Consider the following 12,935-nt stretch of genomic DNA (forward strand, 5'->3'; position numbering starts at 1 on the left):
ACTCGTACTTAAATGTGAGCTTCTGGATGAAACAGCCTGCAGCGCGCCACCTGCATAGTTAATATGAATAGTGCATTTGGGCCAACTGATTCAATGCAGTGATAGGCAGGATTTCTAACGGGAAGGCGTTAGTTACACGTGGCCAAGAGTGTGAGAAACCGATGGTCTCCTGGCCGATTGAGAAGGCAACCTACATACCTTCATATGGAATAGCGCCTCTGTTATATAATTAAGATGTTTAAAAAGATAAATTTACAATTAAGGTGAAATGTTCAATAAAGCTGTAGCAGCTTTTACATATTTGTTTTAAGTATAATACACTTTATCCTCTCTTACTATTCTAAAGTGCTCATGGTAGCTCGGGCTTTCATTATGGCCAGAATATCATGCAACCTCGTTGTCCGTTTACAGGGATTACCGTTTACTATGCTACTACCAGTGAGATGATATATAGTTTATGACATCCCGTGGATTAAGGGGGCAGAATTCTATAACATACAACGATTCAGGGGTGAATTTTAATTGCAAAGGCCCAATGAGCGTATCTCAATATATCGGCGCTATCGGAGAATTTTAGCTCAGGTGGGTTATCAATCGGCCTACACGAGACCAAGTGGTACACCACGGCACAGCACTGCCTCATACTTCGGAGCCTAGGTCCTTAATTACCTCACCGCAAGGTAGTAGTGGAGTTAGATGAACAGTTAACATGTGATTTAGTATCCTTTTGAGCATTCAGCAACAAGGGCAAAGATAATAGTGTTGGGATTGTCCATGCGCTATCGCAAGATTAGAACTCCTTGATCATCTATTTTGCTGTACCGGTTTTAAATTATATTGGCATAATGCGGTGTATTTTGATGTAGGGAACTCCTGACAAGGGAAACAATTTTTATAAAGAGGGTCGACCGCTGCGTGTCTTTCAGAGTTCATCATCCCGCAGAGCTTGTCCGCCAGTAAACTCTTACAATTAAAACTGTGAAAATCATTGCAATTTTAAAGTATTGGTAATCATGCCTTCCTTCGGATTCTTTCTTGTCGTGTTGGTAGCCACAGCTGCGGCAAAACCTATGCACCTTGCCCCCCGGGCCAGTTGCACTTTCACCGATGCTGCCACGGCAATCAAGGGGAAGACGTCATGCAGTACGATTACATTGAATGGTATTACCGTTCCTGCCGGTGAGACCCTGGATCTGACTGGCCTCAAAGACAATACCCAGGTTTGAATGACCCATAGCCCTTGTTACGCTTTGCTGCTGAACGATCTAACTCAAAATGTAGGTCATTTTTACCGGAAAGACTACCTTTGGCTATAAGGAATGGGCCGGCCCTCTAATATCTATTTCAGGGAATGGTATTCAGATACAGGGCGCCTCAGGACACACTATTGACTGTGCTGGTCAACGATGGTGGGATGGCAAAGGTTCAAACGGCGGAAAGACAAAGCCCAAGTTTTTCAGTGCTCATAGCCTTCAAAACTCCAATATCAAGTCACTTAATGTCTTGAACACACCAGTTCAAGCATTCAGTATCAACTCGGTGACCAATCTCGGGTTGTACAATGTCACCTTGGACAACTCTCTCGGCGACACCAAAGGTGGACACAATACGGATGCTTTCGACGTTGGCTCGTCTACTGGAGTGTACATCTCTGGAGCTATAGTAAAGAACCAGGACGACTGCTTGGCCATCAACTCTGGGACCAACATAACATTTACTGGGGGCAACTGCTCTGGTGGCCATGGTCTGTCCATTGGGTCGGTCGGTGGCCGAAGCGACAATACGGTTAAAACCGTGCGCATCTTGAACTCGAAGGTGTCCAACTCGCAAAACGGCGTTCGCATAAAGACAGTGTCTGGAGCGACTGGTTCTGTTTCTGATATCATTTACGATAACATCTCATTGTCAAACATTGCGACCTATGGTATTGTCATTGAGCAGGATTACAAGAATGGTGGGCCGACTGGCACGCCTACTGCTGGCGTTCCAATTACTGGCCTTACTGTCAACAAGGTTACTGGCACTGTTCAGTCGGGTGGCACAAATACGTACATTCTATGCGCGGCTTGTTCTAAGTGGACTTGGACTAATAATGCCGTCAAGGGAGGGACCAAGACCAAAAAGAACAAGGGCGTTCTCTCCAATGTCTCTATTTAGTTTTTTATTCTTTTGGTTCCAGAGAATGCGAGTAGCCTCGTCGAAGGGAACTTGTTAAGATAGGTCCCAATGTTGCTTTGGTAGTGTTTTTACTACCCTGCAGTAGCGGAATAGCGAGTGTGAGCTCAGCCTATGATAGTCTGTATATCTTTTTCTTCTTCTAATTACTTATGTCACAAAGCATCTTAGCTTTGTGACAATTCTGAATTGAAAATTTCCTTCATTCACTTTTTCATTTCACTTTTCCATCTTTTCACATCCTCTAGGGGTGCTGATAATGCGACGAGTGCAAACGCATGGACATGTACAATCGTGGAACCCAGCTTTCCCCACACTCACCATGCCGGGATAAAATGCCAAGGGGTTATGATCGCTTTCTTTCTTTTTTGCGCGCCAATGACAGCCCAGTGGCTACGTGGAGGGTTACATCGCCTACCTGTATTTGCTCTCATTCAATTAGTGACTTTCGGATATCATTCCGATGTAGTTAGGCAGGCATCTCTTTTGTGACGCTCCTCAGTATCGTCAGACAGAAAATGTTCAAATTTTCCAAGTCCCCGCTTCAGGAGGTGCCAATTATCGTAATTCTGTAACATTTATAACATTTAATAAAAGGAAAGGGGCCTTCGTCTCTTCCCGTGTCTTCGAGAGGACACGTCTAGACCATAATGTGACCCGTCCGAAAGTATGCTAGGCCAAAGGTGGACAATAGCTGGGTGATTCAAAATAGAAGAACCGCCAAGTATAGATGCCAATTTATTACGTCGGCCCAAAAATAAACAATGGACTTCAGGGATCAATTTCGTACGAGTTTAAGCTGTCGGTAAGGTGTTCGCCCAATACAAAGAGAAGAATGTGTATATAGAAGAGACAAACATATGAAATGCACATCGATCTTGTAGATAAAGGCATCTTATCAACTTCTACATATATACGCAGTTCAAAAGTGGCCACTGTCAATCTTTGGTGTTTGAGAGTCTCAATTTATGGCCTAGGCGGGTCTTCAAGTGACGGATTCTGCAGAGAAGCATTATGTATAAGGGACCTTTGTTGAGTCCCCTCTTTGAGTTCAGCGCTATGCTATTATTTAGAACGTTCGGTTGACATTTCCACTGAAAGAGGACCTAGCATAAATTGCCAAGAGACAGACAAGCTACCAAATAAGTTTAGGTAGCATATGTTCATTGAAAGGAAAAAAAAGGTATAGTAATTCTAAAGCGAATAGCCCTGTCTCGTAAAACCCTATTTGTATACCACCCTACAGTTCCTTAATACGATGAAATTCGCAGCAAAACAAATGAACTATACAGGAATTTTTTTCTCACCCATTGCATACTAATTGGCAGAAAACACACAAACCAACGGTCAATTTTAAAACCAGTGGATGACGTTAACCTATCAATTTGAATTTTAAATAGAATTTATAGAGTTCATATATATTTGTTTCAAATCCAACAAACTCATCCAAACAAGTGTGTTTCTTTGCACTTACAGGGCTGGCTGGCTCTCATGATTTATAATTACCGATTTCTCTTTCAATGAGTAATTGAACTGTTTAAACATCTGCTTAGTTTATTGAAAAAGGCTTCTCCCATCATTGTAATCCATTCTGTTATCGTAACTGCAAATATCTTAAGGGGGTGTTGGGGTTACGACCGTAGGCTTCAGCAAGGCGCATCCCTGACCATTTACATTCACTGTCACCTGAGCAAGATTATCGTGGCCATTTAAGCATGCACCGCCAGAAGCAACCAAGTTAGCGCCTGTGAACCTGACCAATTCGACATCCTGGGACTCGCAGTCCTCCGCCTTGAAGTGCGTGCCATTAAAACCCACGCAGACTTTCTTGTCCACCAAGTCAGGTCTGAATCCGTTGCTGAAGGTTCTCTGAACAATTAACACGTCGGCTCCGTTCAAAGTCGATGGCGTAAGTTGTCGATCTGCAGCTTCGTTGACGCAAGCAGCATCAACGATTTCGCCTACACAGGGGTGATTAGCTTGGGTAGTTTTTAATAAGGAGTTCCTACTAACCATTATTCCTGAAGGTGAGGCATTCGTTTCCGGGCACGCCTCCAACTTCAAACAAGATCAATGTCTGTTCCGATTTTTTGCTGCCACTGCTTCCTCGTCTTTTACCGATTCTGTTATTGTTATCGTTGTTGGTACCACTCTCTGCCGTCAGTGGAACCGCTTCAACAACAGGAGCCTTAGGGATAGGATCATTGTTATGAGAAAAAGGGTCAACGGCTTGGCGCTTGTGGCGAATCTGGCGGATGGAGCGGTGCGAGTGCTGAGCGGCGTTGCAGGTGGCGGTAAAAATGGTTACAAGGGTCAGAAACTTCATCTTAAAAGAGGAAAAAATCGGTAGAACTGTAGAGTGAATTAGATTGATGAATATGTGGGTAAAAGTAACGGACCAGCCGAATTAAGAGAATTGAAGAAACTGGTGATGAATGTCGATGCCAGACCGGGGCTAAGGAAAGAAAAAACAGCAGATGGACTCGGTCTTGCGAAACCCTTTATATCTTAGTGACAGGTATAGTGGCCCCATATCATGTCAATTTCGGTGGCTGTGACTTATTCAACGCATAGTGGGCCCTGCCTCGTGAGTGTTTCGAGTTGACAAAACTGCGGCGAACCGCCATGTCACATTTTGGGATGGCTTCTCAACTGGTCCCAGTCAAAGCTCAAGGCTGATCTGAGCAATGCTCTAAGATTGACCGGAGTGCCACTTTCAGATTGTTTGTACATATATAGCTTACATTATTGATATCCCCACTTATGAACTCCTGATCATAATCCAATAACTAATGTACTTACCAAGTGTGTGTCGTTCTTTTATGTACATAGCACTCTCAATGCACATTTTTTCGTGGATGATTAGATCTTAATCGCATTGGATACCTGAAGCAGTCACTATGATAGACTTTCTTGCGATTAACAATAACTTCTAGTCAACATCTTGCTAAGGTTCTTAAGCGAGGTTCACACTTCTCTGGAGCTTCAACTGAGTGCGATTAAGAATAGATAATGCCTATGTTCACGTCTGTGACGACTTACATTAGCTTCCAAGGACGACACTAGGCCAAGGGTCCATATTGCAGGTGTATTAAGCCAGTTAATAGAGTTTATCGGGTATCATGCTTATGCCAGTAACAAGCTGTAAAACGTTATAGAATTGTAAGACAAAACATGATTGATCTTAATTTCAGAAACGTACCGAGATATGGTTTCATCTTCTGAGTAGTATCAAATGGAACTACCTATGTAGACCTACCTGAACATCTCCAGTGGAAGCTTTTACGTCTGGGTTGAGTTTTCATTTTCCGGAATAGAAGTTGGTAGCTAGCGAATGCCACGATCGTCGCCCTCCTCACGCCCATCATTACTTCAAACATTTGACATGCAATAAAGTTCTAATAATAACTTTTCCCGGGCAAAACCCTTTTCCCTCGGGGCTAACTAAAATAGCAGTTAGTTGAAATTGAACTGATCCCGGAGGGTAAGGTCCGCCGAGACAGATTCAGGGGCCTGTAGAAATGCAAGCTTGATAGGCGCTGTCCAGTTACATCAGAAGCGTCAACAAGTAAGAAATACACTGTCTCTCAAGAACACAAAGCTTAGTACATCTTCTTGTAAAGGTCAGTAGAGTTCGTTTCCAGTGTATAATCCATAGTATCAGCCGTTCGCATCACAAACAGCGTTAATCAACAAGTTCGAGTTTGAGCCTTGACATTAACGTATTGGTACCAAACAGCACCTGTATGATAAATGGTACACTAACTCTGCCGTTCGGGCGCATTACCCATTGTGGCGCCGTGCCGGATTATGTGGCAATTAGTAATATCTAGCGTGGGGTCGGTAGGGGAGATCAAGTATTTGCTTCGGTGGTTGACCGACAGGTTCCGGACTGATTCCGACCTTCTTGACCCTTGTTCTCCTATCATTCTAGCTTAAATTTTGGCGCTATTGTTGATGTTCCGCGAGCTTTCGTAATACCTGATACAAAAAAGTGGTCTTGCCTCCTTAAACTAGTCACACGACCTGTATCCGTGTGAAGAATAAGGTATTCTACTCCGTACATCCAGTGATTATTACCTCGGCCTAGTGGTCTCTACTGAGCCGCTGGTGAGGATGCTGGATGTAGGGCAGACGATGAGACTCCCCGAGTAATGCGTGGCTTGTCCATCAACCTCATCATTATGTTGCTGAATGATTCTCCAAAACGATAAAAGTTACCCCCATGTTCGGGGTTCTCAACAGTATGAACTTTTAATTGCCTTGGCCATTTTGAGAGAGGAGTATGCTGCGGCAAGAGAGCTGTTCGTACACTAAGCCGTCGGCATGGAGATATCGCATGCAACAAAATGCAGCATGAAGCAATTGAATAGTTGATCCCGTTATTCATGGCAGTCTAATTAAACTTTCATGCACCTCGCAAACGATTGATGTTAGCTCTGCGTCGGCCGGATATGTCTTAACAAGACAATGTTGTTAGAGCCACGGAGGTAGGAATTCATCAACAAGGCTCATGGTAGTGACATACGCATATATTTTATTAGTTTGTACTGTATTCGGATGAATAATGAAACCAAAACGTTCAACTGCCTCCTCAGATAGTGGAAATTCCATGGTTCATGTCGACGCCGGTTTGCCGGTAGCGCGAGTAATGGTTGATTTGATGAGGTGCCAATGCCTGAGACCATATCTAGGTTCATAGTTATCTCACGGAGCGATTAACAAAGCTGGTACCCTTGTTTCATTTCTAAACGTATCCTTCACAGTAGCAGAAATCGATGAGCCGACATAAGGCTAGCACGACGCAGAAGAGATAGAGCTTTCAATGATAGAGTCAATTGACGCATTTGTCCTAATCAGATACCACTTCATGTTCTTCTATGAAAGAGATAGTGGCTAAAGACTTGGGCCTTCAATATTTTGATGCGGTAAGGCTTTCTGATGCCACATAAATCTCCTTCTTTATTTTGTTTTAAATGTGACTGAAACGGCATCTCATATTGATATATGGCACTTGTAATGATTATATTTTGGTTGGTCATGGTCGTATATATTAGTATGTTGGTAACATCGCAAAGCGGATCAACGTGAGACTCTCATCTGACCAGGGATGACGGGCGCGGAGAAATCACTCACAACAAAGTTAATGCAGAACTCTTCATGATTGGATATACGATTGAAAAAGATTGTAAATACATTGGCTTATGTAGATGCATGCTTATAGCTGTGAGACTTGGAGCAAGTACAGTTAGTGATGGGATGATGCACGAGCATGAAGTTGAAGCACCTATAACAACTATGTATGTTTGCCTACTCTATAACACGTCTTGCACCCTTTACAATATTCCCGAATAACTCGAAGCTGCCATACATGTGATGGGTATTCAGGCTTGCTCTCCGGTGAGTCTTCTGGAAGTGACTGAGTGGCCACCCCTGCCTCTCACGAGGGAATATAAGTGTTGGTTTGAATTCGAGCAGCAGCCGAGAGCGCCTGGCTTTGAATCAGAAAACATTAGGGAACTGCTCTTGTCTAACCCTCATCTCATTACACTAAGAGAGATATTACACTTACAAGACTTAGAATTGTCTTACTCAGAGTTTGTGAGCTGCACCTACGTAAATTTCTGGGATACTAAATAAAACAAGGCTAAGTCAGGCAGGTCCAAAGGTCTTTCTATTAACTTTAATTAATTTCTTCAGATACAACACAATATGAGATCATGGTGACTTCGTAGATGTTAACTTATAAATTAATGTTACGCAACACCAAGGTGATGTGGGAAGCACGGTGCAAGACGAATAAAATGATGCCGCTGAACAAGGATTTCTTGACAATGTGCTAAAATATGAAGAAGATCAACAATCAACCACGACGGATAGTCTTGTCATCGTGTTACATGGCGCAACTCTGTTGCTTAGCTGGGGTGTTCCTGAATTCTCCGGGGTGATGATGAATGGTAAAACAGAACAGCTCATCATTTCGCCTGAACCTCCCCAGCTTGATGTGGACCAAATACAGTTATCTCAAGTTGGGCTCCTCCGAATAAACAAAGAATATAGGACAGTAGATTTGGAGCTGCGGTGGCGGCATCCATTTAGGTTATTGTCGCGACCAGTGTATTATATTCCTGAATCATCCTCAGTAACACTGTTGTCTGACGCATATGTTTTCCACGCTGCACATGTCGCATTGAGTGACTCGTAGTCGATAAGGTCAGCAATCTCAGACTCGCGCACCACCCATTGGAGGCCGAATCCTTCACTTGTGTGCCACCCAATGTGACAGTGCATAAGCCAGGCTCCTGGATTGTCCGTCTCAAAGGCGAGCACGATATAGCCTGATGCTGGGAGCATAGCCACGTCACGACGCGGAGGATTATCCATGTTGAGCGTCACGCTGTCGCTATACGTACCCGTGCCCTGAGCCAGGATATAGAAATCGAAGCCATGCAAATGGATTGGGTGCGGAACCGGCATCGTCGTACTAATAACGGTATAAACCCATTGGCCGGCGTCAGGCAACGAGATCACAGCATTGGACGTGTTAAAGGCTGTGGCGCCGTCGTATACCTGCAACACAGTGGGATTCTCCCAGTCAACCACCATGGTTGTACTATTCAAGTACCATTTGAATAGGTTGTTACTATTCTTGCCCACCGTTACCGACTCGTCCTCGGTCTCAGTCTGGCTGGAAACTGTTTTAGAGACATAAGGAACGAGGTTAGACGTATCTTCGTCGGCGCAGCTGTCTATATACGAATATCCGGTTGTCTCAGGTGTGCTTGCGCTGTCGCCGTAGTAGACAATACCCCTGATATCATCTGAGTTATCGTTAGACGAGCAAGCGCTTTGTGGGATGGCCCGCATCCAGAAGTTTTCGGCAACGGAAGATTGATTGGCTGTGATGATAACATCATATCGCTGCCCTTTAGCAGGGATATATGTTAACAGATTCCCCTCCTATGGAATATGGGAGTGGAGAATACATACCCATGCCAATGCTTAGGATGCTGGTATTGAAAGGTGTAATAGGGACGAGGTCGGCGGCAATCACTTGCATGGTGTGGTTATCAATAGAGAATTTGAAGTGTGAGTCAATGGCAGCGTTGACAAGACGCAGTCGATATGTCGTCCCCTCCGTAAATGATGTGTTAAAACGGTGACCGGTAGTATCGTAGACGTTCGTGCCATTGATGAGACCCGTCGTTAGTGTAGGTGGTCCGCTCGTCTCTGCTGACTCGTACAACTCATCAACCGTCTGGTGACTCCAGTCGTTCAGAAACATAACACCTAAATCCTCATCGTAGTTGGCACTAGATGGGCCGTTGATGATAATGCCTCCAAAGACTCCCTCCCATGCTTGCAAGGCAAAGTGAGAGTGGTACCATGTGGTTCCATACTGAGTGGCCCTCCAGGTGTAGGTGATGCTGCTACCAGGAGGGGTGGGACATTGAGTGATGCTAACAACTCCATCATTCTGGTTCGTAAAGTTCTGACGAATACCATGGAAGTGGAGGCTGGTGCCATTGCTACTAGTCGAGAGTGTATTGGTGACATGGACGACCACAGTATCTCCCCAATCGGCAAAGAGCGTAGGACCAGGAATACTTCCGTTGATCGCCTGCGCAGAGCGTGAGACACCGTCCGGCGCTACTGTAACGTCGGTAAGCTCGAGCCAGTACTCCCGAGTGACGCCAGTGTCTGGGACCTCATTGTAGTAGTCTGTCGAGATATCATAGTCGCACCACTCATCTCGTGTGGTAGCAGTATTGCCTGAGCATGAAGACCGTGAATGGAGGACGGGAATAACTGTTCCATCAAACGAGGGAATAGCACACACCTCTCTAAAAATGAGAGAGGATGCAAGCAGAGGCAGCCAAATCATACTGAATAGGCGTTTTGATAATAGATTGAACTTTTGATAGAGCTCTAAACTGTGATGGTAACGAATAGTTGGAGAAGATGATTTGTAGTTTTGAGTTATAAAGGAGAGTTTTGACTTATGAAAGAGATTGAGGAGATCTTCATCAGATATAATCAGGGCGTCGCGCTACTCTTATACTCGATCTCAGGTTGTATTAGCTTGTATGTCGCATTGGATAACTGGTATTCTTTAGTCTGTAAGCACTCTTTGCAGATCCAGAACGTTATGGAGTTTCCGCAATTACCGAGACTTGCCATACGCAGTCGGTAATTTTCATAACCGAACACTCCGCGGCAGCTAGAAGAGGAATACGCAATTGTTTTCATAATCTGGGCCTGATAGGGGCGACAGGAGCCGTTCGAGAGCAAGGCAGACTCGTCTAGACCTAACCCAATAACTTCACATGTAACATAAGAATGCCTGTTATCAACATGTCGACCTGTAAGTATCTTGGAAGTCTTGTGGTTGCGTAATTGGTTGCGTAATCGGCTACCTCTTGAATTGAGAACCCCAAAGAGGGTTTACGCATTCTCGAGGCCAGCATCATGTTTAGAGTTGCTCCTACGAGACGGCTTTCATTCCCAAATAGTTGGACCGTTCATGTGCGCATCCGAGCCCAGCACAGCCTCGACAGAAAGCTGAGGCTACTAGCGCATGATGATTTATCTCAATTGGGTAGACTGAAACATAGCGAGAGGGAGAAGTCTTTAAATGAGTGATGACGTGGTTCTCAACATATATGTGTTTGTTATACTCCGTAGACCTCCTGAGTTACAAACTTAGCGAGCGTGCTCTTCGTAAGAGTCTTCGGTATGTGGCGGGTGATGTGTAAACGCGGCATAAGTTCCCACTTATTTGGGCGCACTACGTATGCAGGGTCGGATCAAATTCGGACCCCTACCCGCAAAGTAGTATCTAAGACGTTTTAGTCTTGAACAAGAGCGCTAAGGAAGAAGGACTTGCTGAGTCGGTTAAAGAAAGTGAGAGACAAATGGGCTTCATCTTCAAAAGTGTACGCGGCGGAGGTCATAATACATTCTTAACTAAATGAAGAAATTGCATTGATATCGAGCTAGCACCTGACCAAACTGGGCCACTTAGTCATCTCGAGTCTATTTGAGCAATTAACTACCTACCTAAGTAATGGTACAATACTCTTCGCTTCGTTGTGGCTAAAGTACCTGCAACTTGGCAACGCAGTATTTTCGACTTAATGATGTATACAAAATATACGAAAGAGATGTCATAAATTATTGTAGTATTTGAGGTGAGCTACTTAATTGTCAATTGGTAGCGTGTCATCCCTGTTTGTTTATAGCATATCTTTGTCACAGATTGGACGCGTGGCCTTTAACACTTAAGGCAGAATTGTAGAAAGAAAAAAATATAGTTAGCTAGTTTCAGGTTAATATTTTCCTTTCATTTCTTACGTAGTTCTCGACTGTCCAGCAATAGATAAAAGGGAGGGTTACTACCTCGAAATATTGGATGATACTGTCCATTTGTATTGCATTTACAACCCAGGCTCAGCATCTCATATCTTACATAGCAAATACTCGCTTTATTATCACTCACTTCGGGACACTGATTGAGATTTGCTCGACAAATATGTATCACCTCAAGTTGTTTGTGCTTCCGCTTGGAGCCAGTCTGTTTGGTTTCTCTAGTGGCGCCAATGTCCCTGACAGCTTCAACCTATATGCCTATGGGGAGGGAATTGGCGGATACCCAATTGTTTATCTCAACGGTGAGCTACTGCTTCTAGAAGGACTTCATAAATATGCTATGACTCTAGCTGACGCATTAAATTGCAATTAGGCATTGCCTATGTGGGCCAACAAAGTCAACTAAACGCCTCTACTCCTGTCGCACGCTTCAGTTAGTTTAACCAATTTCCCCCCACCCTATGGAATAACATGAGCAAAATTGCATCCTCAGTCGTTCCCAATATCATCAATTTTTCGCCACCATTGTCCCCTCTTCCCCCTTACAAACCTCCCACACGTTTACTCGCTCTGTACCCACTATAACATTAAGACCCTGTTGTAACATGATTAATATCAGCACTCTCATCCAACACTCTTGTTGCCAATTCCAACAACACCGCCGACACTGACGGGTTCTTAAATGCTACATTCTTCGTGCCCGGCCCGGATAATTCATCGCCACAGGCAGGCTTTGTCAACGGGACGCCGCCAGCTACGGCTGTGTCGACAGGTTGGACATTCTATGGGCAAACACTCCTACTAGTGGGCTCTTCAGGTCAATGGGACGGACTTTTCTCGGCTGAGCCAACCGAGCAAGACGGTATCTTCTCTCTTAATTGGAACCAGACATCAGATACAGCCGTCCAGCTATCCCTGCGGCTCACTTCGCCTTCCAGTACTGTTTAGGAGAGTCTTGAATAAGATTGGTATTCGAAAAGCTATTATAGGTAGTTAGAGTATTATAATACAATATTTAAAGCTATTGCGCTTTACGTGAAAAGCCGGGTGGTCACGATGCCTGCAGGCAACTGTTTTACACAGGACCAGCGGTAGCCCCTTGCTATGTTGCTACTCCAGTGAAATAATCTATACTTATCTATTCTAGTTTAAATAGTTAGCAAAGTTTATAGCGCATATCTGTGACTGCATTATAAGTACTTGTAGAAAAGAATATTTATTTTCGAGCTTGATAATTTTTCTTTTTTCTCCCGTTCTACATGACAAACATCAAACAAACATATTAACGAACTCAGTTTGCACAAAATACTTTATGCCTAACTTTAAGCGGCGGTATTTGGATTAATATTTCAATCTTACTATTATGGTTGCAACCAGTCAGCTTGCTACCC

At 44.1% G+C, this 12,935-nt stretch overlaps 4 protein-coding genes across 4 annotated transcripts; 2 read left to right on the plus strand and 2 right to left on the minus strand.

The window, feature by feature from the left end:
• Nucleotides 1-1,070: 1,070 nt before the first annotated feature.
• TRIVIDRAFT_192705 (glycoside hydrolase family 28 protein) lies at nt 1,071-2,157 on the plus strand (the record flags this gene model as incomplete). The annotated part of the gene is made up of 2 exons (XM_014099174.1): nt 1,071-1,220; nt 1,282-2,157. The coding sequence occupies 2 exons, from the start codon at nt 1,071-1,073 to the stop codon at nt 2,155-2,157; spliced, it is 1,026 nt and encodes a 341-aa protein (XP_013954649.1).
• A 1,632-nt stretch (nt 2,158-3,789) lies between these two features.
• On the minus strand, nt 3,790-4,501 carry TRIVIDRAFT_68989 (uncharacterized protein; the record flags this gene model as incomplete). Its single annotated transcript, XM_014099175.1, has 2 exons — nt 3,790-4,136; nt 4,189-4,501. The coding sequence occupies 2 exons, from the start codon at nt 4,499-4,501 to the stop codon at nt 3,790-3,792; spliced, it is 660 nt and encodes a 219-aa protein (XP_013954650.1).
• Nucleotides 4,502-8,295: 3,794 nt separating this feature from the next.
• TRIVIDRAFT_48916 (uncharacterized protein) lies at nt 8,296-10,060 on the minus strand (the record flags this gene model as incomplete). The annotated part of the gene is made up of 2 exons (XM_014099176.1): nt 8,296-9,101; nt 9,166-10,060. 2 exons carry the CDS (start codon nt 10,058-10,060, stop codon nt 8,296-8,298), a joined length of 1,701 nt encoding a protein of 566 aa, XP_013954651.1.
• A 1,647-nt stretch (nt 10,061-11,707) lies between these two features.
• TRIVIDRAFT_68991 (uncharacterized protein) lies at nt 11,708-12,492 on the plus strand (the record flags this gene model as incomplete). Its single annotated transcript, XM_014099177.1, has 3 exons — nt 11,708-11,846; nt 11,918-11,977; nt 12,164-12,492. The coding sequence occupies 3 exons, from the start codon at nt 11,708-11,710 to the stop codon at nt 12,490-12,492; spliced, it is 528 nt and encodes a 175-aa protein (XP_013954652.1).
• Between the last annotated feature and the right edge of the window lie 443 nt (nt 12,493-12,935).

This window comes from Trichoderma virens (genome assembly GCF_000170995.1).
Source record: "Trichoderma virens Gv29-8 chromosome Unknown TRIVIscaffold_79, whole genome shotgun sequence".
NCBI classification, from domain to species: domain Eukaryota; kingdom Fungi; phylum Ascomycota; class Sordariomycetes; order Hypocreales; family Hypocreaceae; genus Trichoderma; species Trichoderma virens.